Source organism: Neofelis nebulosa, chromosome 12, assembly GCF_028018385.1.
Source record: "Neofelis nebulosa isolate mNeoNeb1 chromosome 12, mNeoNeb1.pri, whole genome shotgun sequence".
Lineage (NCBI taxonomy): Eukaryota > Metazoa > Chordata > Mammalia > Carnivora > Felidae > Neofelis > Neofelis nebulosa.
The window spans coordinates 54,281,088-54,307,549 of NC_080793.1; the positions used below are offsets into that span (position 1 = coordinate 54,281,088).

Genomic DNA, 26,462 nt, shown 5'->3' on the forward strand with positions numbered 1-26,462 from the left:
GGTCCTTCCCCCTTTACACTTATGAAAGCATTAAGACTTCACATTTGTCAAAGATGAGAATTACTCTTCCCTTCCCCCAGTTGCTTTTAAATCTTAAAATTCTGGCAAAGAGACAAGAAACTTAGACATAGTTGCAAATCTGGCAATAAACTAAGGGGCTACGTACAAAGTGGGTGGAGACTGCCTGTCTAATCCTCCAAAGGAGACACTTCTTTACAGATTTTCAACCCTCCGATAACCAATAAAGTATTTATCACAGATCTTCCCCAAAGAAAGCGTGCAAATGGATGGTCATTCTATGGAAAGTGGACAGTTTTGCTGCTCCCAAACCAGGCTGCGGTGACTAATTTTATTCCTCGTGTTAAAAACAAAAACAGAAAATGCTGCCAAATGCTGCCACTTACCTTATGTCAGTGATGACGACAACATGCTCACAGTCTCCCTGGTGACAATATAAGTAAGGAAAACCCAGTTTAATATACAAGTCATTGAAGGTAAAATCTTCCATTTTAGCGGTCTGAAATTTTCCATAGCCTCTATCATGGGACTCTGACCACTCAATGATAGTTCTAAAGGGGGCAAAAAGGCAACGGTATTTCATTACTCCTCAAAAACCTAGAAATGACAGAAAATGCTCTATGACCGCAATTATTTCTTAAAACCTGGCTCACTCACTCAACGACAGTTGCCGTCTTGAGGCAAAAATCTTAGTGGTTGATACATGTTGAAATTAAGAACTCTGGATTCTTGGGGCGCCTGGGTGGCTCACTCAGTTAAGTGTCCGGCTTGGGTTCAGGTCATGATCTCACGGCTTGTGGGGTTCGAGCCCCACATCGGGCTCTCTGCTGACAGCGCAGAGCCTGGAGCCTGCCTGGGATTCTGTGTCTCCCTCTCTCTCCGCCCCTCCTCCGATTGCGCTGTCTCTGTCTCTCTTTCAAAAATATTTTTAAAAAATTTTAAAAATAAAAACAGGGGCGCCTGGGTGGCTCAGTCGGTTAAGCGCCGGACTTTAACTCAGGTCATGATCTTACAGTTCGGGGGTTCAAGCCCCACATCAGGCTCTGTGCTGATAGCTCAGAGCCTGGAGCCTGCTTCGGACTCTGTCTCCCTTTCTCTCTGCCCCTTCTCGGCTCGTGCGCTCTAAAATAAATGTTAAAAAAATTTTTTTTTAATAAAAATAAAAAAAGAACTCTGACTCCTTCTGTATCCATTAGAGCAACAGTTCTCAAAGTGTGCTTCCTGAAGTCAAAATTATCTTTATGAAAAAATGTCATTTGCCCTTTTCAATTCCTATTCACTCATAAAGGACCGATAGCCCAGAAGCTACTGAATGGGAAATGGAGAATGCCACTCCTCTCATTTTGTTGTGGAAAAGTTATTCCCCCCACCCCCAAATTATTAATGTTAACATTTAATGGGATCATTTAAATCAGCGGATATTTAAATTATTTCTTAGTTGCAACCTCGAATATGGTAAACATGGATAGCTATAGCCCACATAATCAAAAAGCTCTTTGGAGTCCACAAGTATTTAGAGTACTGAGGAATGCCGAGAACAAGTCTGAGAACCGCCACATTAGGATACACACACAAGTTGCTCTAATGAAAGAATGCAGATAAACACTCAAGAAAAAATACACATATGTACTCTAGTCCCTGGGACACTGACAACAGAAGTATGGCCTAATTAACATGGTCATTAGCTACAGATTTTTCATGTTGTGTACTTAACCATGGATTTACATACTCCCATCGGGCAAACAACAGTATACACTGGACAAGCAGAAAAAATAGTGAACGATTAATTTACTGCTATCATCTAAATATGAAAGAGACTAATAAATTCTTTAGGTGGGATTTACATTTTTTTTTTTTTTAGATTTATCTATGGCTCAATACAAGATTTCCTGTAAATTGGCTTTTTTTTTTTTTTTTTTTTTTAAGTTTATTCATTGTGAGAGAGACAGAGGAGAGCACAAGCAGGGGAGGGGCAGAAAGAGAGAGAGAGAGACAGAAGCCCAAGCAGGCTCCTCATTGTCCGCACTGAGCCCGACGTGGGGCCCAAACTCACAAACTGTAAAATCATGACTTGAGCCAAAATCAAGAGTCGGACGCTTAACTGAGCCACCCAGGCGCCAAGTCTTAAGCAGCCTCCAGGCCCAGCAGGAGCCAGGTGTGGGGCTCGATCCCATGACCCTGGGATCCTGAGTCAAGCTGAAATCAAGAGCTGGACACTTAACCAAATGAACCGCCCAGGGGCCACCCTCTGATTTTACAATGTATTCAGTTATTTCATGTGCTTGCCCTAGGGACCGGTACGTTAAAATTTTTCTTCAGAAAGAAACTTTTCTGACCAAAGGTATGCATAGATCACTTCAAAATCTTTGTGTTATCTACTGTCTTAGAAATTACAGCAGGAAAAAAAAAAAAAAAAAAAAAAAGAAATTACAGCAGAGCATGGGGCACCTGGGTGGCTCGGTCGGTTGAGCGTCCAACTCTTGATTTCGGCTCAGGTCATCATCTCAGGGTTTGTGAGTTCGGGCCCCGCGTGGGGCTCAGTGCTGACTGCACGAGGCCTGCGTGGGATTCTCTCCCTCATTGTCCACCTCTACCGTGCTCATGCTCTCTCTCCCAAAATAAGTAAAGTTCTTTTTTTAGGTTAAAAAAAATAAAAGATTCTCTTTTTCTCTGCCCTTCTCCTGCTCGCGTGCACGCTAATTCTCTCCCTCAAAAACAAACAAACAAAAGAAACGGAGAGATTTTTGACCCCAAAACAAACAAAACAGTCTAACAAAACAATTCCTTGGCAACGGTCCCTAACAGACCAGTTTGTGGACCTCTCACCATTTTGAGAACTAGAAACAGGAAAGACAGAAGTTTTTGAAGACTGTACCTGCTCAAATCTCTGCACTCAGGGTATCTCTTATCATTATAAAATGTTCCTTCAAAATAAAAGAAGGCTGATTTGTACAGGTCCTATAAGAAAGCAGATGGTATTAAAAGAAAGTCCACTATCAACAATTACGAATCGCTACAATTCAAAACGTAGGTCATAAAATCACACCTACTAATGTGCTTTACAGTAACTTTAGGCAACTGCACAAAATATGCTTAGCTCATTAGTTTAATATTTAATGAGAATCTCCTATGTGACAAGTATTATGCTACTGACCAGGGATAAAAGTGTAAAGATATCATGAGATTTATGAAAGGAACCCAGTTAGAAATAAACTTCAATATTATCTTATTATATGCATACACAAGCAGGGATTTATTTTGGATTCTAGAATTATTAAAAACTGGGGGCGCCTGGGTGGCGCAGTCGGTTAAGCGTCCGACTTCAGCCAGGTCACGATCTCGCGGTCCGTGAGTTCGAGCCCCGCGTCGGGCTCTGGGCTGATGGCTCGGAGCCTGGAGCCTGTTTCCGATTCTGTGTCTCCCTCTCTCTCTGCCCCTCCCCCGTTCATGCTCTGTCTCTCTCTGTCCCAAAAATAAATAAAAAACGTTGAAAAAAAAAATTAAAAAAAAAAAAACTGGAAGTCACGTTTTTGGTGTTTCCCCAGCTATGATAACAGTGATCAATCAGAGAGTTATGTTTTTCTGTTATTTTTTAATATTTTCAGCATTCTTTTATAAAAATTCTCCCTTCAAATTTTCAGTAATTCTTAGGCAGAATTTGAGTATCTATTCTTACTCAAGCAATCTTGCCCCAAAGTACCACTGTAGTCACACAGCTGGTCTGAACCCTGAGGTTTCTTAACCTTCCGTCCAGCAACTTTCCAGACGGGTGTCTCTTGCTGTGTAACAGAGCCACAGAAACACCAGAGCCCAAGTCTCCCCTCAGAGATGTTAAATGAGACTCACCCCGGCACCACTGTTTTCCCGAGCTCCCCAGGAGATTCTATATGTTAGACTCACTCTTCACAATGTCCTTAGAATACATCAGACCCCTGGGGGAGGGTTTTTTTTTTCTTAGTTTATACGTACTCTTCAGACCGAAGTTTCCTCACCTATAATGACTACATCTGCTATGCTATCTTCCAGGACTCCAGAACAGTTTATGAACTATAAAAACATGTAAGTTTCGGGTATTAAATCTTACTCTAAAGAAAGCCAAATTTATCTCCTCCTTGGAAGCGTCTATTTTTCTTTTCTTTTTCTTGATGTTTATTTTTGAGAGCGAGCACAAGCGGGGCAGGGGCAGAGACAGAGGGAGACAGAGGATCCGGAGTGGGCTGTGTGCTGACGGCAGAGAGCAGGACGTGGGGCTTGAACCCTCGAACCGGGAGATCATGACCTGAGTTAAAGTCAGACCTTAACCGACTGAGCCACCCGGGCGCCCCTGAAGCTTCTATTTTTCTTTCTTTACTCCCCATTTATAAATTATCTGGTAACAGCATCAGACACGCTGACAAGACTGGCTGTGCTGTTTCTCCTTGGACCCTCACTAAGTGTCCCTGACCCTCTGTTTCCTCATGTAACATGTGAGTAAAACCAGTACCTCCTTCCCAGGTGCTTGTAGAGATAAAAGGATAATATGGACTAGAGTGCCATATGTAGCTGCTGTTAACATATAAAGTACCACTAAATATACTTCTGAACACTCAAAGAGGTAAGCTAGGGTCCCAAATAAAGGGTCTGAAAGAATACTGCCTTATTTGGGGAACAAACACAATATATATATATATATCTATATCTATATCTATATCTATATATATATAATGATATATATATATATCTATATATATATATAATATATTGATATATATTGATATATATATATATATCTCAATAGACCAGAGATTAAAATGTGAAGGACCATTAAAGAAAAAAAACAAAAGAAAGACACTTGGGGCGCCTGGGTGACTCAGTCGGTGAAGTGTCTGACATCGGCTCAGGTCATGATCTTGTGGTTTGTGAATTCGAGTCCCAAATCGCATCAGGCTCTGTGCTGACAGCTCAGAGCATGGAGCCTGCTTCAGATTCTGTGTCTCCCTCTCTCTCTGCCCCTCACCTGCTGTGCTCAGTCTCTCAAAAATAAACACTAAAAAAAAAAACAAAAACAAACCACTTGAGTAGAAAATACTGGCACTAATCTTATACATACATTTTTAAAATGCACTCCATTCTTTAACTACTATAGTCCAAAAACAAATGTTATAGCAAAACATACTACGTTTTAGACATGTGCTTTTAAAAGAGATTTAAATATCCTGGCCCAATTCTCCCAGACTTCTCACATACTAAGCCACCTAAGATAATGTTCAAAATTCTTGCTTATTGGTTGGAATAAAGATTCTCCTTTCCTCAACTACAAGAACTGCAACTCACTGATTTTTTCTTCTACAATCACCAGTGGAATACAAGCCAAATAGCTGTCAAAAAGAGCATTATAACTGAAGGACCAATTTTCAATGTTGTCAGGTGGGACAATGGCATGAGGTGAACAGAGAAAATAATCTGACAAAATGCTGAGAACTGTTGAGGGTGGGTAATGGGTACATTAGGACTCATCATAATATTTCCTGTGAGCATGTTCAGAATATTCCAAGGCACCAGACTACTCAAGAAAAAAGAGGACTCGGGGCGCCTGGGTGGCTCAGTCGGTTGGGCAGCCAACTATAGCTCAGGTCGTGATCTCGTGGTCTGTGAGTTCGAGCCCCACATCGGGCTCTGCACTAACAGTTCGGAGCCTGGAGCCTGCTTTTGATTCTGTGTCTCCCTCTCTCTCTGACTCTTCCCTGCTTGCTGTCTCTCTCTCTCTCAAAAATAATAAACATCAAAAAAAAAAAAAAAAGAAAAAGAAAAAAGAAAGAAGAAAGAGGACTCATATAAATAGAAAAAAAAATTCCAAAGCAAAACTTAAAAAAATCCCAAACCATAAAACATAAATGCCAACTGGTGACCTAAAAATCTTTCCACGGGCCAAATGATAGTATCTGCAAAATTTCACTTATTTTTGAGGTCACTTTCCAAAGCATAGCTGGAAAATATTTAAAAGAGGACTATGGGTCAGCGGGCCCCCCCACTTGGAAAGAGCTGGGAAGACATCAGCACTGATGGACAAACACGACAAACGAGCCAAGGCTGGTTAAAAACACTCTCCGGGGTTCCTGGAGCTAAAACGAATTCACACATTGGACTCGAGCTCCTTTGAGCACTGATGACACGGTTGCAAGGAGAATGAATTCAGATTTTGCTTATTAAACTTACAAACTACAGTTCCACCTGTTTTTGGTTTTTTTTGGTTCTGTTTTTTGGGGCTTTTTTGGTAGGGTTGAGAAAACCCTACAAGCGACTTCTGCTCTGCACACAGCCTGGAACTTCAACCTGTTTCTCTTTAATGTTTACTTCCAAGAGCACCAAGATGTCAAATGTGAAGAAACCAATGATCTTAAACCCATTTTCAACGTGACTAAATTTAAGTGAGATCTGCGTGTGAGTCACGATGCTGGTCTCCTTGCCAATCACTGAAAAGACCGGGACACAGCAGCCTTGTGGGGCAGAGAGAAATCAAACAGCGTCAGCCTGTAATTCTAGGTACTATAACGGCCAAAAGAAATGGTGCCGGAGTGGCCAAGAGAGGGACGGTCAGGAAAAATTTTATGTAGTAAGTGAGTTTGGGGGCACCTGGCTGCATCGGTCGGTTGAATGTCTGACTTCAGCTCCGGTCATGATCTCACCATTCAGAAGTTCAAGCCCTGCAGCTGGCTGTCCCCTGTCAGCGGAGAGCCTACTTCGGATCCTCTGTCCCCCGCTCTTTGCCCCTCCCATGCCTGCGCGCTCTCTCTCATAAACAAATATTAAAAAAGAAAGAAAGAAGGAAAATCAAGTGCGTATAATATCCTAAAACCTAAGTAAAGAAAATGTGGCAAGGAAGAAGGACTATTCGGTTGTGTCTTATGTCGATGAGCTGTCAAAAAAGGTGAGAACGAAGTCTCCGGTGACATCAGTAGAAGTGATTTTTGAGGACTGGTAGGGAACAAAAGTGAGTGCAAGCCAAAGTGGTGGCAGAAAAAGAGAAAACAATGAATTTAGGTACGATTACTAACTCGTTATTACTACCTGCTATGAGTCAGTGTGCTGAGAAGGAAGTAGAAAGATGAGGCGGTGGCTAGAGGGAGCTGCACGGTCAAGAAAAGGGTTTGGACGGGAGATCCGACGGCACACTTGTAACGATGGGGGAGACGCCAGGATGGCACAACCATGGCGTGAGGGCAAGCAGCTAGAGGACATGGAATCCCAGTGCAGGAAGCGACAGGCTTAGTCCAGCCACCGTCACAGGTGGGAAGGCAGGGCTCACGGGCAGACGGGTAGAGGGGTAAATGCAGGTGAGGGGTGATGGAAAATGCCTTTCTGGTAACTTTATTTTCTCAGTGAAACAAACAGCAAGGGTTTTAGCTGACGGTAAGTCATGAGGAAAAGATGCCAGCAGTTTCAGAATGAAAGAAACAATTCTCCTAAAAGGCGGTAGAGTGAGTCGCTACAGAAATGCAATCCAATGCCAGGCAGCAGTGAGGCTAAGTGGAAATGTCCAGGAGGCAATTAATATAATGGTATGAGATGAAATCAAATAAAGTGAAATGATAAAATAAAAGAAAAGAAAAAGAAAAAGAAAAGAAATGATTTGGAAACCAAGAGAGAACATGGCTAGGAGAGACACTAACAAAGGTTAGAGTCCACTTAAAACCATGAAAACTGGGGAAAGACCAGGAGAATTTAGAAGAACCAAGATGAAGCCTGGGTTATAACAACATTTATCTGGCTGGTGGCACAGGAACCAGCAAAAATAGTGATTATGATGGTTCGTGTCCAAACTCCATGTCCGTTCTAGTTGACCCAAATATCTTTTTCTGACCTACAGGAGATGCTGCCCCTTTCAAGGGGGCCAGTAAACCTGAGGGCTTCTACCAGAGCTGTACCAAGTAACAGAAGGAGTTCAAGTCTGCCCGCCAAGGGAATTCACAAGGACCTACTACTTTACCGGACAAACAATCCCTTCTGAAACTTTGTGGGTGGCTGGTCAACCACTTTGACACTTTCCATCCTTACCCAGTGGGTTATGCAGAGTTTCTCTGTCCTTTTGAGAGCACCTCCGTGGGAAACACCAACAAAGACCAACATCAGTTGGTATCTATATCCCTGCTTGGTGCCGGTGCTTGGACTGACAGAACCTTCTATGGGCGATGGGGCTCTCAGGTGGTGGGGGGGCAGTTATGACAGACTGAAATTCAGAGTTTGAAAGAGGAAACAGTGAACAGTGAATTCAACCGGCACAGTGAGGAAAAGTTGTATGAACATGGAGAAGAGGTTAGACAACAGGTGGTCCCTACGGCCTTAAAAGGAAGGGTGTATAGCGAATGGTTGAAGGGGAACTGAAGGGGAGATAACGAAATCAAAATCGAGCATAGTCTCATTGAAGATAAAGAAGGGAAGAGATAGGCTTGATGGAGTGGCAAAGAAGAAAGCATTTACTGGAAGATTTACTAGCAGCCTTGTAATATCACTACTTACTTAGATGACGATGATGATTTCTTCTTATGTTATGAGGGTTAAAACAACAACAAAAACCATCTTACTTTGCTTATGTGCTCAGGAGCTTGATCAGGAGTGTTGCTGAATTCGCCACCAATCTGGAGGTCGCTGACACAACAAATTGAATCCCTCAGTTCCGTGAGCTTTTGACTGCCCAACACCAGCATCGTCTGGTATGGTTTGTGTTCTTTGTGCTAAAAGTCAGACGGTAGATAAGTAAGTGTCCACTTAGAGACAAAGCAATTAAACAATCAATCCTGTCCTGACCAGATCTCAATGAAGTTACTGGTTTTCTTAAAGTTACCCTCATAACTTAGTGTTCTGTGTTCTCTCTTGGTTTCTGTACGGGCCTATTTGGAACCCATTAATCACAGGTCCCAACTAATGGCCACAATTGTTTACTTCTCCCCTGTGATTCACACCCTGTTCTGTGAAACCACCTCCTTGGTTTAACCCTCACACACCAAGCCAGTATTTCCCATCCTAAATCAATGTAAGGTCAGGGAGCGGACAACTAGGGATAGCCCCTGCACCCCAGAGCCCACCAGAATTATCCAAACTGGCCAATCCCAAACTGTTTGCCCTGCCCTGCCCAGCCTTTCCCATGGAAACCTTAATAAAGGCTGTCGCCTCTGGCTTCTCCTCACTCCTTCTGCCTCCTGAATTCACTGGTGCTTCCCCCTGTGGCCCTGCATCTTGGCACACTCGCTCCTCTCAAGAAATGTAAGTAATAAAAGTCTTCTTTCAATGGCATTGGCCTCCAGTGTGGTCACTCAGTCACGTCCGTAAGTTAAAATCGCAAGAGCACGATTGAGACACCTGGTGAAAGGTCTGAATGTTTGTGTCCGCCCCCAATTCAGGCGCTGGAATCCTAACGCCCAAGTGATAGTGTTAGGAGGCTAGGTCTTTGGGGAGTGATCAGGTCATGAAGGTTAAGCCCTCATGAATGGAATTAGTGCTCTTGTAAAAGATCCCGCAGAGCTCCCGAGCCCCTTCCGCCACATGAGAAGTCTGAGACCTGGATGAGGGCTCTCTCCTGACCATGCTGGCCCCAGAACTGTGCTAGATAAGTTGCTCTTTATAAGCCACTCAGTAAGTGATATTTTGTTAAAGGAGCCAAAAGGGACTAAGACACTTGGCAATGAACTTTTTTAGTTTAAGGTAAAGTTATAATCAAAAGGCTATTAAAATGACATTAGCAAGAAGAACCTCTGGCATATAACTTCATCTAGCAGCACTGTGTTTTAAAATATCCTGGAAGTTACCTCACTGAAGTCAAGCAATCTTTATACTCTCATGTTACAGACCCCAGAGGTTCAGGCTTATTGGTTTGGTTTGATTGGTAACTTCAGAACCTAATCAAACAAGGTAATTAGTACTAACTATATCCCAGATGCTTCATTAGTAACTATTCATTCAAAAGTACAACTCATGTATAGTAATATTGCAAGCAAACCTTATCAAAGTGTATGACACACCTATTTTGGGAATCCGAATACACACACTCTGAGGGGAGAGGTCAAGGTGGCAGAGCAGCATGGAAGTTCTCTGCTTCTCTCATCCCTCAAATGCAGCTAGATCAGCACCAAACCATTTTGCACACCTAGAAAACTGATCTGAGGATTAACACAACAATCTGCATAACTTGAGCCACAGAACTCGGCAGGTACACGGCATAGAGACGTGAAGTGGGGCAGAGAGAAGCCACAGAGGGCAGGGAGCTATATTTGTGGAGAACAGAGAAAGGGGGAAGAGTCCAGGAAACACACTCTCCCAGAAAGTAGCTGGAGAGAGAGAAAGAGTGGCAACACCCACAACTGACTTAACAAGAAAGGGAGAGAGGAGAAAGGAGACGGTTTCAATTCCATCAGGACTCATAAACAAGGGAGGACAGCATCAGAAATCTCGCAGCCCATTACTTGGTGGTGCTCTGGTGGGAAGGGTGAATCCTCAGGAGCAGGCAGAAAAGTCAGAGGGGTCCTTAGGCCACACGGGCAGAAGCGGTTCCCCTGCTAGGAAGGCATTTGGCAGAGGTCTCCGGCCTCCCCACAGGCAAAGGTCCCAGGGGACCCCAGAGAGCATAATTGCTGACACTGGAACAAAGATGCCAGGGTGTGGTGAAACCTGGCGCTGGTGATGTGTTGTGATTTACCGTAATCCCTGAAATGCTGCTGCTATACAATCGTGAGAAATTTTTCTGGGGCGGGCTAGCACCTGGCCACAGTCTCTGGGCATCTGCAGCAGCGTGCTTGTGTGAATGTTCCTGAGGGGTGGGCCGGCACCTGGCCATTGCTCCATGAGATCCTCCTCTAGAGGGTCAGAGAGGACCAGAGTACCTGCCGGTCCAAGCCGCAGGGCTCTCAGAGGGAGGGGTTTGGAAACAGCCCTATTGGAGATAAAATTTGGGAGGGAGGTGCCGCCTGCAAGGCTGACAGCTTGGACACAGATAGTGTAGAAGCATGGGAGTGGACAGAGGCTGGAGACAAAGGAGGGGTGCTTAACTGTCAGTTGGTGAGAGCACAGAGTTCCTGAGTCAGAAACTGGGAAGCTGGGTATTCCATTTCACCTCTCCCGCGCAAGCACATACATTCGTATATGCGCCATAACGATCCACCCCAGCAAGCTAAGCAGCACCACCTAGTGGAGAACGGAGCCGTTAACCAAGGCCCGTCCAACTGCACCAACCAAGCCCAAAAGGACAACCACAGGACTCTCCTCCTGTTTAGTGTATGGATTATAAAGCGGTTCATAGTTTGACCTCTAAGGGAAACTAGATGTAATTTCATTCTGTTCATTGGTCCATCTATTTGTGTTTTTTTGTTGTTGTATTGGTTTGGTATTTGTAATTTCTTTTTTTCTCTTCTTATTCTGGGATAAAGAAAGAGGAAAAATTTTTTATTTTCCATTTTTATATGAAATTAAAATTTTTTTCTACTATATTTATTTTTTAATTTACTTTTCTATTCTACTTTACTTTCTTCACTTCATTTTATTCTATTTTATTTATTTTTAATTTTGAAACATTTTCTCACTTTTTCGTTTCTCTTATTTCCTTTTTTTCTCTACTCACTCAAGCTTCTTTCAACAAGCAGATGAAAACATACCTAGGATCTAGCTTCCTTTATTTGATTTTTTGTGTTGTTTTTAATATTTTTATTTTATTAACTTTTTCTTCCTCAAAATGACAAAATGAAGGAACTCACCCCAAAAGAAAGAACAGGAAGAAAAGACAGCCAGAGACTTACTCAACACAGATATAAGCAAGAGTCTGAACTAGAATTTAGAATCACGATAATGAGAATACCAGCTGAGGTTGAAAAAAACAATTCCTTTCTACAGAGATAAAAGAAGTAAAATCTAGTCAGAGTGAAATTAAAAACACTATAATTGAGATGTGATCTTGAATAGATGCCACAGCGGCAGGGATGAATGAGGCAGAGCAGCAAATGAGCCAGAGCAGCAAATGAGCCAATCAGAAGAATTACAGATAATAATGAAGAAAAAAAAGGAAAACTAAGGTTAAAGAGCACAAAATAAGAATTAGAGAATTCAGTGACTCACTAAAAAGGAGTAACATCGGAATCATAGGAGTCCCAGAAGATGAAGAAAGAGAAAAAGGGATAGAAGGCTTAGGTGAGCAAATCATAGCAGAAAACTTTCTTAACCTGGGAACAGAGAACTTCCATTAGATTCAACAAAAACTGACCATCAACAAGGCATATCATAGTCAAATTCACAAAATATACAGATAAGGAAAGAATTACGAAAGCAGCAAGGGAAAAAAAGTCCTTCACCTACAAGGGAGGACAGATCAGGTTCGCAGCAGACCTATCCACAGAATCTTGGCAGGCCAGAAAAGAGTGAAAGGATATATTCAATGTGCTGAATCAGAAAAATATGCAGCCAAGAATTCTTTATCCAGCAAGCCAGTCATTCAAAATAGAAGGAGAGATAAAAGAGTTTCCCAGACAAACAAAAAGTTAAGGAGTTCATGACCACTAACCCAGCCCTGCAAGGAATTCTAAGGGGGACTCTCTGAGGGGAGAAAAGACAAAACAAAAAAGACCAAAAGCAACAAAGACTAGAAAGGACCAGCGAACACCTCCAGAAACTCCAACTCTACAGGCAACACAATGGCAATAAATTCAGATTTTTCAATATTCAATCGAAATGTCAATGGACTAAACACTCCAATCAAACGGCACAGGGTAACAGAATGGATAAGAAAACAAAATCCATCTATGTGCTGTTAACAAGAGACTCACTTTAGACCTAACAACACCTTCAGATTGAAAGTAAGGGGTTGAAGAACCATCTATCATGCTAATGGTCACCAAAAGAAAGTGGGAGTAGCCATACTTATATGAGACAATCTAGATTTTAAAATAAAGAATGTAACAAGAGATGAAGGATACTGTATCATAATTAAGGAGTCTACCCACCAAGAAGAACTAATAATTGTAAACATTTATGCCCCCAATGTGAAACACCCAAATATATAAATCAATTAATCACAAACATAAAGAAACTCACTCAGGGGTGCCTGGGTAGTGCAGTCAGTTAAACATCCAACTTTGGCTCAGGTCATGATCTCATGGTTTGTGAGTTCGAGCCCCACATCAGGCTCTCTGATGACAGCTCAAAGCCTGGAACCTGTTTCAGATTCCGTGTCTCTTTCTCTTTCTGCCCCTCCCTCGCTTGAGCTTTGTCTCTCTCTCTCTTCTCTCAAAAATAAACATTAAAAAAAGGAAAAAAAGAAACTCATCGATAATACCATAATGGTAGGGGGCTTTAACACCCCACTTACAACAATGGACAAATCATCTAAGCAGAAAATCAACAAGGAAACAATGGCTTTGAATGACACACTGGACCAAATGGACTTAACAGATATATTCAGAATATTTCATCCTAAGCAGCAGAATATACATTCTTCTCCAATGCACATGGAACATTCTGCAGAACAGACCACATACTGGGACACAAATCAGCCCTCAACACGTGCAAAATGATCGAGATCATACTGTGCATATGTTCAGACCACAATGCTATGAAACTCGAAATCAACCATGGGAAAAAATTTGGAAAGGTAATGAATACTTGGAGACTAAAGAACATCCTACTAAAGAATGAATGGGCTAACCAAAAAGTTAAAGAGGAAATTAAAAAGTACATGGAAGCCAATGAAAAGGATAACACCATAGCCCAAAACTTGTGGGATGCAGTAAAGCCAGTCATAAAAGGGAAGTATAGAGCAATCTAGGACCTCCTAAAGAAGGAAGAAAGGTCTCAGATACACAACCTAACCTTACAACTTAAAAAGCTGGAAAAAGAACAGCAAATAAGACCCCAAACCAGCAGAGGACAGGAAATAATAACGATTAGAGCAGAAACCAATTCTATTGAAACCAAAAAAACAGTAGAACAGATCAATGAAACCAGGAGACAGTTCTTTGAAAGAATTAACAAAATTAATAAACCACTAGCCAGTTTGATCAAAAAGAAAAAGGAAAGGACCCAAATAAATAAAATCAAGAATGAAAGAGGAGAGATCACAACCAACACAGCAGAAATAAAAACAATAATAAGAGAATGTTATGAACAATTATATGCCAATAAAATGGCCAATCTGGAGGAAATCAACAAATTCCTAGAAACATATACACTACCAAAACTGTAACAGGAAGAAATAGAAAATTTGAACAAACCCATAAACAGTACAGAAATTGAATTAGTAACCAAAATTCTCCCCAAAAAACAAGCGTCTAGGGCCAAATGGCTTTCCAGGGGAATTCTACAAAACATTTAATGAAGAGTTAACCCTATTCTTTTGACGCTGTTCCAAAATATAGAAATGGGAGGAAAACTGGGGCGCCTGGGTGGCGCAGTCGGTTAAGCGTCCGACTTCAGCCAGGTCACGATCTCGCGGTCCGTGAGTTCGAGCCCCGCGTCAGGCTCTGGGCCGATGGCTCGGAGCCTGGAGCCTGTTTCCGATTCTGTGTCTCCCTCTCTCTCTCTGCCCCTCCCCCGTTCATGCTCTGTCTCTCTCTGTCCCAAAAATAAATAAAAAAAAAAACGTTGAAAAAAAAAGAAATGGGAGGAAAACTTCCAAACTATGAAGCCAGCATTACCTTGATTCCAAAACCAGAAAGACCCCACCAGAAAGGAGAACTACAGACCAATTTCCCTGATGAACGTGGATGTAAAAATTCTCAACAAGATACTAGCCAACTGGATCCAACCATTCATTAAAAGAATTATTCACCATGATCAAGTGGGATTTACACCTGGGATGCAGGGCTAGTTCAACATCTGCAAATAAATCAATGTGGTACCTCACATTAATAAAAGAAAGGACAAGAGCCACATGATCCTCTCAACAGATGCAGAGAAAGCATTTGACAAAACACATCCTTCATAAAAACCCTCAAGAAGGTAGGGGTAGATGGATCACACCTCAAGATCATAAAAGCCATATACGAAAGACCACTAATATCATCCTCAATGGGGAAAAACTGAGAGCTTTCCCCCTAAGGTCAGGAACAAGACAGGGATGTCCACTCTCTCCACTGGTATTCAACATAGTATTGCAAGTCCTAGGCTCAGCAATCAGACAACAAAAAGAAATTAAAGGCATCTAAATTGGCAAGGAGGAAGTCAAACTTTAACTTTTTGCAGATGACATGATACTCTATATGGAAAACCCAAAAGATTCCACCAGAAAACTGCTAGAACTGATCCATGAATTCAGCAAAGTTGCAAGATATTAAATCAATGCACAGAAATCGGTTGCCAATAATGACGTAGCAGAAAGAGAAATCAAGGAATCGATCCCATGTACTGTTGCACCAAAAACCATAAAATAACTAGAAATACACCTAACCAAAGAGGTGAAAAATTTATACACTAAAAACTACAGAAAGTGTATGAAAGAAACTGAAGAAGACACAAAAAAATGGAAAATTATTCCATGCTACGGGTTGGAAGAAAAAATACTGTCAAAATGTTGATACTATCCAAAGCAATTTACATAGTCAATCCAATCCCTATCAAAATAGCAGCAGCATTCTTCATAGAGCTAGAACAAACAATCCTAAAATCTGTATGGAACCAGAGAAGACCCCAAACAGCCAAAGACATCGTGAAAATGAAAACCAAAGCTGGAAGCATCACAGTTCTGGACTTCAAGATGTATTACAAAGCTGTAATCATCAAGACAGAATGGTACTGGCACAAAAACAGACATACAGATCAATGGAACAGAATAGAAAACCCTGAAATGGAGCCACAAACATACGGCCACAATGTTTGACAAAGCAGAACAGAATATCCAAAGGAATAAAGGCAGTCTCTTCAGCAAATGGTGCTGGGAACGCAGAAGAATGCACCTGAACCACTTTCTTACAAAATGGATGAAAGACCTAAACGTAAGACAAGAAGCCATCAAAATCCTAGAGGAGAAAACAGGCAAAAATCTCTTTGACTTAGTCCGCAGAAACTTCTTACTCAACACATCTCTGGAGGCAAGGGAAACAAAAGCAAAAATGAACTAATGGGACCTCATCAAGATAAAAATCTTCTGCACGCAAAGGAAACATTCAGCAAAACTAAAAGGCAACCGATGGAATGAGAGAAGATATTTGCAAATGACTTATCATATAAAGGGTCAGTATTCAAAATCTATAGAGAACTTCTCAAAGTCAACACCCCAAAAACAAATAATCCTGTGAAGATAGGGCAAAAGACACGAACAGACACTTTTCCAAAGAAGACATCCAGATGGCTAACAGACACATGAAAAAATGCTTATCACTCATCATCAGGGAAATACAAATGAAAACCACCATGAGATACAACCTCACACCTGTCAGAATGACTAACATCAACAACTCAGGCAACAACAGATGTTGGCCAGGATGTGGAGAAAGAGGATCTCTTTTGATTTGTTGGTGGGAATGCAAACTGATGCAGCCACTCTGGAAAACAGGATGGAGGTTCCTCAAAAAATTAAAAACAGAACTACCCTACAACCCAGCAATGGCACTACTAGGTATTTATCCAAAGGATACAAGTGTGCTGTTTCAAAATGGCACATGCACCCCAATGTTTATAGCAGCGCTATTGACAATAGCCAAAGTATGGAAAGAGCCCAAATGTCCATTGACAGATGAATGGATAAAGAACATATGGTATATATATATATATATATATATATATATATATATATATATACACAAAGGAGTATTACTGAGAAATCAAAAAGAATGAAATCTCGCCATTTGCAACAAGGTGGATGGCATGAGAGTGTATTATGCTAAGCGAAATTAGAGAAAGTCAATTATCATATGACTTCACTCGTATATGGAATCTAAGACACGAAACAGATGAATATAAGGGAAGGGAAGCAAAAATAATATAAAAACAAGGAAGGGACAAAACACAAGAGACTCTTAGAGAACAAACTGAGGGTTGCTGGAGGGGTTGTGGTGGGGGGGATGGGCTAAATGGGCAAGGGGCATTAAGGAACACACTTGTTGGGATGAGCACTGGGTGTTATACACAGGGACGGGAATCTACTGGAATCTACTACTGAAATCATTAAGGCACTATATGCTACCTAACTTGGATGTAATTTTTTTTTTTAACGTTTTTTTTTTTTTTTTTTTTAATTTATTTTTGAGACAGAGAGAGACAGAGCATGAATGGGGGAGGGGCAGAGAGAGAGAGGGAGACACAGAATCGGAAGCAGGCTCCAGGCTCTGAGCCATCAGCCCAGAGCCCGACACGGGGCTCGAACTCACAGACTGTGAGATCGTGACCTGAGCTGAAGTTGGATGCTTAACCGACTGAGCCACCCAGGCGCCCCAGATGTAATTTTAAAAACAAATAAAGAAAGAAAGAAAATTAAAAAGAGGTAACTCAAAACTCCAGAAATCAGAAAGGAGACTCACACCATTGTCCTTAGCCAAGATCCCTGGTCATATTCCACCAGTGTCCTTGGCTCCTATGGTCACAAAAAAGTCAAAACTTCACAGCTTTCTACCCAAATACATCTCGTGTGCTTACTACTAAAACCTAGTAAATGTCTGTATTCTGATACTACAAAAATTTTAAGAAAGAAAACACAAAACAAAAAAACAACCCCCTCAATAATTCATATAATTAGAATCACTGAAGATTTGCATATACTTTCAGTTGCTTCCAGTGCAGCAATTAGGTATACATTCCAGTGTTATAACTGTAATCCTCTTAAGACATTATTTGAAATTTGACCTTATTTATGATAATTCTTATTAAAACAAGAAACCAAGGATATAGGCAGGATGTCAGATAAAGCAGCATATGTTTCATTTATTTTGAGCCCTGAGGATTGTGACTCTTCAAATATTGAAACCCTTTGACAAAAGTCAACCATATTATCTGCAAAATTCAAAAGATTTTACTACTGACCTTATGAAATATAACGGGGTACAAGATATTCACAGATAGGATAAGCTCCCCTTCCTCAACCATGTCTGCTGGGTTTTCAGGCTTTTTTCCTATGGCATGTGACTCCTGAAGGAGAAAAACAAGTAAGAGACCTTAAAAATCAGACACTGTGACATAGGTAAGAGGCAGTATGGAACAACAGCTATCAGACGGCCCTGAGTCTGACTCTTAATTTTACTTTTAAGAAAATTGTTAAAAATCTCTCTAGGCTTTAGTTTCCTCTTCTGTAAAAAACCAGAAAATACTCAATTTATAGAAGTATTGCTGGGAGTGTGTACATAAAGCATCTGACAATGTTTGGCACTAGGTGCTTAGCCACTGATGATAAAACAGGAGCGATTGACGAATGTTGGTACAACACTGGCATTTACAGTTGCTAACACTTTTACATACCGCCTCTCATATCACTATGAACGCTTATTTGACAGATTATGCACCGAGGTTCAGATTTAATCACGGTAAATCAGCAAGTTAAGATGCAAATACACATCTATTTAGCTCTAAAACCAACACTGTCTTGCTTTTTACAACATTATCACATCTTTAATATCTTACACCCTCTATTATGTGTGTGCGGTAACTACAGAATAGAGGCCACCAGGGTGGACTAGTTAAGTACAAAAATAAGTACACGTACAAAAATAAGAGGGAGTGATGTTAAACAAAATGGCATAGTAGGCAGCTCTGGGGGTCAGTCCTTCCACCAAAGCAACCAATAAGATGGAGAGAGACCGGAATTAACTATTTTGGAACTCTGGAAAGTGATCGGTCAGTTACATCTACCAGGGAAGCGTCTGATGAGAAAACAAGCCACTGATCTTTCACAAGTAAGCACAGGGTACAAACCAGCTCCCATCCCCATTCCTTAGCTCCACTGCAGGTGTGGAAATAGTGGCCCGTGTTCCTGGAACAGATGGCTGATGTCATATGACAAGCTGTGGGGACCCTGTTCTCCCAAAACTAGGTGTTTTGGTTGGTCTGGTGATGGCCTGATGCCCACACTAGCCTTGGTGTTGAGCCTCCTGCCAGCAGTGGCTTCCCACAGCAGCGGCTACTAGAACATTTAGAGACAGGGCCTTTTTCCTCCCCATTTGTGGAGGCAGACATTTAAGGAAATCTTCAACAGGTCACCGGCTGCCCACAGAGGTAATGAAACAGAAATATCCATAAACACACACAACAAGGAATACACACATTGAGAAAAGTTTGGAAAAGTCATAGATAGCTCCGACCCTCAACAAGTAAAAAATTACACTCAGAATGTCCAGGTACCCATAAAAACTTATAAAGCACACACACACACAGAAAACAAGAAAATATGTCACATTCAAAGAAAAAAAAAAGAATCTGACAAAAACCATCCTTGAGGAAGCCCAGATATTGAAATTACTGGTCAAAAATGTTAAATCAACAGTCTTTTAAATGCACTCAATAAGCTAAAAGAAACCCCAAACAACTAACGGAAATCAGGTTCCTCAGTAAGATTAACAGGTATTTTCTCACAGAAACCATGGAGATAAGGGAGTAGGACAACATATTTTAAAACATGAGAGAGAGAGAGAGAAAGAGAGAGAGAGAGAGAGAGGAAGGAAAACAAAAACCATTAAGCAAGAATTCTATACCTGGCAAATATTCTTCAATAATGAAAGAAAAATTAAGGACATTTTCAGATTAATAAAAAAAAGAAAGATGGAGTTCATTGCTAGTAGACTTGCCATATAGAAATGCTGAAGAGAAAGAGAGAGAGAGAGAGAGAGAGAGAGAGAGAGAGAGAGAGAGAGAAAGAGAAGTAGGGCTCACCCAAAGTGGGACTCGTGTTCACCTGATGCGGGCTCGAGCCCACCCGAAGTGGGGTTCATGCTCACCCGATGTGGGACTCGAACTCACGAACCGCAAGCAAGATCATGACCTGAAATCAGATGCTTAATGACTGAGCCACCCAGGTGCCCACACTTAATCAAATTTTAAAACTTTTGCGTATCAGAGGGCACTATCTAGAGAGTGAAAAGACAACCTGTAGAATGGGAGAAAATATTTTTAAAATCACACATATGGTAAGGGTCTAATATCCAGAATATGCAAAGAATTCTTACAACTCAACAATAAAGAAACAACCCAATCGGGGCACCTGGATGGCTCAGTCAGTTGAGCGTCCGACTTCGGCTCGGGTCATGATCTCACAGCTCGTGAGTTCGAGCCCCACGTCGGGCTCTGTGCTGACAGCTCGGAGCCTGGAGCCTGCTTCTGCGTCTCCTTCTCTCTCTGCCCCTAACCCACTCACATTCTGTCTCTGTCTCTCTCAAAAATAAATAAACATTAAAAAAAAAAAAAAATTAAAAATAAAAAAAAAAGAAAAACCCAATTAAAAAACTAGTGAAGGACTTGAATAGACATTCTCCAATGAAGATACACAGAGAGCCAACAAGCACATAAAAAGATGCTGAACATCACTTATCACCTGGGAAATGCATAACCATAATGAGATACCACTTTAGGTCCACTAGGATGGCTACTCTCAACAAAACAAAACAAAACAAAACAAAACAAAACAAAACAAAACAAACACCCAGAAAATAACAAATGCTAAAGAGGATGTGGAGAAACTAGAATCTTTGTGCATTGCTGGTGGGAATGTAAAACGATGCAGCTGCTTTGGAAAACAGTTTGGTGGTTCCTCAAAATGTTAAGCCTAGAATTACCTTATGACTGAGCAATTCCACTCCCAGGTATGTACTGAAAAGAAATGAAAATGGACTCAAACAGATACCTGTATATTCATGTTCACAGCAGCATTATTACAATAGCTAAGAAGTGGAAATATGCCAAATGTCCATCAAAAGATAAACAGATGGGGGCACCTGCGTGACACAGTCGGTTGAGCATCTGACTCTTGATTTCAGCTCAGGTCATGGGCTTGAGGCTTATGCTATCAAGCCCTGCTTTGGGCTCTGTGATGATGGCAAGAAGCCTGCTTGGGATTCTCTCTCTCTCTCTCTCTCTCTCTCTCTCTCTCTCTCCCTCTTCCTCTCCCTCTCTCCCCCTCCTCTGCTCACGCACACTTGTGCTCTCTCTCAAAAATAAATAAATAAACTTAAAAAAGGATGAACAGATTAAAAAAAAAAGTGGTATAGCCATACAATGGAATACTATTCAGTCAAAAAAAAGAAATGAAGTCCTGATACCTATAACACACAGATAAACCTTTGAATCAATATATTAAGTAAAATATGCTGAACACAAAAGGACAAATATTGCATGATCCCATTCATATGAGGTATCTAGAATAGGCAAAATCACAGACACAGAAAGTAGAATAAAGGTTCAGGGCTGGGGGAAAGGAAAATGGGGAGTTCCTTGCTCAGTATAGAATTTCTGTTTGAGGTGATGAAAAATTTCTAGAAATAGTAAGAGATACCCAACACAGTGAATGTATTTAATGTCACTTAAATTGAACATTTGGAAATGGTTAAAATAGTAAGGTTTAGGGGCGCCTGGGTGGCTCAGTCAGGTAAGCAGCCGACTTCGGCTCAGGTCATGATCTCACGGTCCGTGAGTTCAAGCCCTGCGTCGGGCTCTGTGCTGACAGCTTAGACCCTGGAGCCTGTTTCGGATTCTGTGTCTCCCTCTCTCTGACCCTCCCGTGTTCATGCTCTGTCTCTCTCTGTCTCAAAAATAAATAAATGTTAAAAAAAAAAAAAATTAAAAAAAAATAGTAAGGTTTATGTTACTCAAATTTTACAATAAAAATATACATGGGAGAGAAAACAGATGCCTTTATGTACTATAATGTGCCCAACACAGCATTTGACACACAGTAGGTCCTCAAGAATATGTACTGAATAAAACCATCATGTCTACTAACACTTAATTCCTCACTACTCCGCATCTTAAATTTTTCTGACGGTTTACATTAAGAGCTGGTAGATTAAGGAAGAATGCGGTGAAATCAAAATCTGGAGCAGAACGAAAGTATCAGGAATAGGGTGATGAAAATGCATGAAGTTAGCCTAACACACAGAGCAAGACTAAGCTAAAAGCAAAAATAAAGGCAGAGATCTGAAAGACCCAGGTATGGGTCTGTTTCTCCTACCAGTTCCCAGTCCCAACGAGGTTTCTCCAGGGACTGGAAACCTCCAGGGACTGAAACCTCTCCCAAGAGGTTTCTCTTAGTTGTTTTCAACTAAGCATATCCAATAGAAAGCCACCACGGAGATACCACTAACGCCTAATGACACAGTTCATTGTTTCATGGGAAAGGTGCAAAAGAGGAGACTCTTACCATCTCGTAAGCAAAGGTTTCTTGCCTGCAAACCCGATCTATCGTTATGGTTTCTTCCCGCTGTTCCAGAAGCCTCTTTCTAACCCTGCCAGAGACACAAGAAAAATCAAACTTCAATATTCTTTACTGAGTCTTCCAAGGTATCTTCAATACTCAACTTTTATTTTGAAGTAATGTCAGACTTAAAGAGAAGCTGTCAAATTAGTAGAGAGTCCCCTACACCTCTCACTAGGTTTCCCTATGTTAATGTCTTATATGATCAGAGAGTAATTGTCAAGATCAGAAAATTAACATTAATACAGCATTATTAACTGTAATTCTTTTTCGAATTTCACAAATTTTTAAATGTGATGCCTTTTTTCCACCGCCAGGATCCTCTGTAGGACACTGCGCTGCATTTCTTGCTTCTCCTTTCCCTCCAGGTGGCTGCAGTTCCTGTTTTCCTTGCCGTTCATAATCTTGACACTTCTGAAGAGCACCGCTCAGTTACTTTGTAGAATATCCTTCAATTCGCACTGACTGCTGTCTACTCACAATTAGAGTAACGTTGTACATTTGGGGCAAGAATACCACAAGAATCATGTTCTCACGGTATCACACTAAGAAGTTCATGGTGTCGATATTAACATGTCTTGTTACTGGTGAGGCTGCCCTTGGTTAGGTTCCTGTCTGCCCGATTCCTATGCTAAAAAGATACTTTATTTTCCTTTGTAGTTGCTGAGTATTTAGGGGGAGATCCTTTGAAACCATGCAAATCTTGTTTCTCCTAGAACTTTCACCCAGGAATTTTAGCATTCAAAAGGAGATTTTGTCTGGGGCGCCTGGGTGGCTCAGTTGGTTAGCGACCGACTTCAGCTCAGGTCATGATCTTGGCAGTTTGTGAGTTTGAGCCCTGTGTCGGGCTCTGTGCTGACAGCTCGGAGCCTGGAGCCTGCTTTGGATTCTGTGTCTCCTGCTCTCTCTGCCCCTCCCCTGCTCATGCTCTGTCTCTCTCTCTCTCTCTCTCTCAATAATAAATAAATGTTAAAAAAATTTAAAAAAAAATTTGTCTGCACATATATTACTGTGGAATATGCCTCGTGGTGATTCTCTATTTCCCTCCTTCTACATTTATTCACTGGCATTATGAGAAAGACCGGTCTCTTTTCTCCCATTTATTTGGTCATTTATATTAACATGAACTCATATTTGTTTCATTCTGTAGGTTAGTACCTAGTTAACTAATATCTAAATTACTCTGCTGATCAAACTGTGGCCATCAGGAACTCCTTCAAGTTGGCTCCCGTTCTTTCAACAAACCCTCACCCTTTTTTTGAGCATTTCCTTACTTTCTAGCACCATAAGATGCTCAAGGCTCACCTGGAATCAACTACTAAGAGCCCCACAGAGACCGTGAGCTGAGCGCTGGGTGTTTTCAATGCCACTGCCATCAGTGCTTCCAAACCTCTCAGCGGAGAGAGCAGAAAACATGCAGATGTGTATTATCCCACGCATGTACAAACATCTGCATTTCTGTATTTTTCTATCTGGTATATATTTAACCATGAGTTTATACCGACACTCTAATCTCAAACAAAACTCAGAGGGCTCATTTTAGCCCTCAACCTTTCCTTGTAACTTCTTTCTCCACGGGTGAGAAACCTGGCTCCTGTTACCCATTAATTAATTCACTTATTTGTTCACACCTAGAAAACAGTTTCAGAACCACTAAGTCATGAGCAGTACTTTTTGTTTTTAGCCTTGCAACACTGAATCAAGCTACGCTTCTGCAGGACTTAGGTTAGTTCTTTCTCCCTCATTCTCTTCAGTGTTGTTATCTGTGACACAGCGTCATTTGTTACTTTTTGTGCTCTATTTTGGGTCCCCCCAAATAACTCACATCCTGGCTGGTTTTAATTGATTGCTTTGGAGACGGGTAAAGGATAGGTGGGACCTCACTATGGTGCTAACGGTCAGAGTTATAGATACATATAATGTGTTTATACACACACACACCCAAAGAAGCACCATTCCCTCCTCATCCCTACTAACTTGTTCCCATTCCTTCCTTACTTCCCACCCCTTTCCCATCCACTCCTTGTAGGCGACCAATCTCTACAGTTGTGGTTTATGCTTTCCATTTGTTTTGTTCAAATAAGCAAATATCTGTGTATTTTCTTAAATTTTGTGGGGCACCTGGGTGGCTCAGTCAGTTAAGTATCCAACTTTTGGTTTCAGCTCAGGTCATGATCTCACAGTTTGTGAGTCTGGCCCCACATCGGGCTCCGAACTTACAGTGCAGCCTGCTTGGGAGTCTCTCTCTGTCTCCCTCTCTCCCTCCCTCTCTCCCCTCCCCCACTCACCCTCTCTCTTTCAAAAAAAAAAAAAATTCTTTTTCTATCAGAGTTCAATTTAGGAGGAAAAAAACCTACACGGTAATTAGAACAGAGAAAGCTTAATCTAAGGAAGTATTAACTTTAACAGATGATTAGAGTAGTGATTAGTAAATAAGAAGTAAAGAACTGTAGAATATAGGCATAGCATACATAAGGAGCATCCTGTCCTCTGGGCTGAGACAGAGTGCCCAAGAAGTCTTCCTTTTCTCCCCGCAGGACTGAGATCCACAGTTTGTTAAAGAGGCCATGGCTGTGACTCCCTGAAGGGCAGAGAAAGTTGCTATGGTGCTCCAGCAGCAGAACTGCTGGAAATGCAGGGTAGGAAGAGGAGCTGCACAGGGGAAACATGAAGGGGGGTGGAGGGGCAGGGAACACTGCTGGGCAATGGGAGCTACTGACAGCCAGGTGCTGTGCGCCCTGAACAGTGGCCCAGGAAGCAAAACCCTTCCCTCTTGCAAAGTCTCTTCTGCACTTTTACTGACAAAGCTTAACAATGTGCCAGTTGGCCAAGGATAAGGGCCAAGGCCCATTTTTACAGAGAAGGCAAAAAAAGGCAAGTTTATAGATGAGAGCCAACAAACTGATACCTGGCAAACTGAGTTTTTACATAAAAGGTGGCATTTGCATTGGGACTTTTTGTTTTGTTTTGTTTTGTTTGTTTAAATAAAGTTTATTTGAGAGAGAGACCAAGAGAGAGCACACGTGGGGGGGGGGGGGCAGAGAGAGAGAGAAGAGAGGGAATCCTAAGCAGGATCCTATCAGTGCAGAGCCCCAACTCAGGGCTTAATCTCATGAACTGTGAGATCATGACCTGAGCTTCACCTACTGAGCCACCCAGGCGTCCCATGGGGCTTTGCTTTTTTCATGTAACAGTATCTCCTAGAAACTATGCTATCAATTTATCCTTCCTCAGCCTTTAGTATAGCTGCACAACACTTAACTGTATGGATGTCCTATGGTTTGTTCAACACTCTCCTATGTATATATTTAGGGCATTTCTAATATTTTGCAATGACAAACAATGCAACAATATAAACAAACAATAAATAACCCTGTACATATTGTATTTTCATACTGTTGGAGGTGTAGCTCCAGTAGAGACTGCTTAAAAGTAGGATCGCTTGGGTCACAAGGTAAGCACCTATGTCTTTTGTGTTACACATTCCCAAATTGCTCTAGAGAAGGCTTGTGCATTTCCATCAGCAATGTACAAAAATGCCCATTTCTACATGGCCTCATCAAAAGAATACATATTTTTAAATGTGTGCCAGTCTGATTGGTGAGAAAAAATATTGTCATTTTAATTTGCATTTCTCTAATTATGAATATAAATATTTTTCAGGGCGCCTGGGTGGCTCAGTCGGTTAAGTGTCAGACTTCGGCTCAGGTCATACTCTCACGGTTCGTGGTTTGAGCCCCACATCGGGCTCTGTGCTGACAGCTCAGAGCCTGGAGCCTACTTTGGATTCTGTGTCTCCCTCGGTCTCTGTCCTCCCTCTGCCGCTCACACTCTGTCTCTCAAAAATGAATAAACATTAAAAATTTTTTTAAAGCACTGCATTTACCAAATTATTTAATTTTTTGTCTTGTCGCTAAATTCAGCTTTATAGGTGAAACCTGTAGTTTCAAATTAAAATCTTTACTGCCATTGCAGAGGTCAAAGCATTTAAAAAATAAATAACTGTTATCATGATAATGTTTAGTATTCCTATCCAAAAGAGGACATCTTTCAATGTTTAAGTCTTTTTCCAAATCTTCCCAGAATGTTTTAAAAATTTCCTTAC

General features: G+C 41.4%; 1 protein-coding gene across 4 annotated transcripts in view; it reads right to left on the bottom strand.

Moving 5' to 3' along the window:
• SNAPC3 (small nuclear RNA activating complex polypeptide 3) overlaps nucleotides 1–26,462 on the bottom strand; it is a 45,574-nt gene that overhangs the window by 5,453 nt on the left and 13,659 nt on the right. For 2 of the 4 annotated variants that reach the window (XR_009251692.1, XM_058695301.1), the window contains exons 3-7: nucleotides 22,304–22,388; nucleotides 17,986–18,090; nucleotides 8,580–8,729; nucleotides 2,894–2,976; nucleotides 405–569 (exon numbers count right to left, since the gene is read on the bottom strand). Coding sequence is in view for 3 of the 4 variants with exons in the window: in XM_058695301.1 (XP_058551284.1) it covers nucleotides 405–569; nucleotides 2,894–2,976; nucleotides 8,580–8,729; nucleotides 17,986–18,090; nucleotides 22,304–22,388 (588 nt within the window). In the remaining variant the exon portion in view is untranslated. The remainder of the gene's footprint in view (nucleotides 1–404; nucleotides 570–2,893; nucleotides 2,977–8,579; nucleotides 8,730–17,985; nucleotides 18,091–22,303; nucleotides 22,389–26,462) is intronic. The other 2 variants (XM_058695302.1, XM_058695303.1) reach the window with 2 other exon arrangements.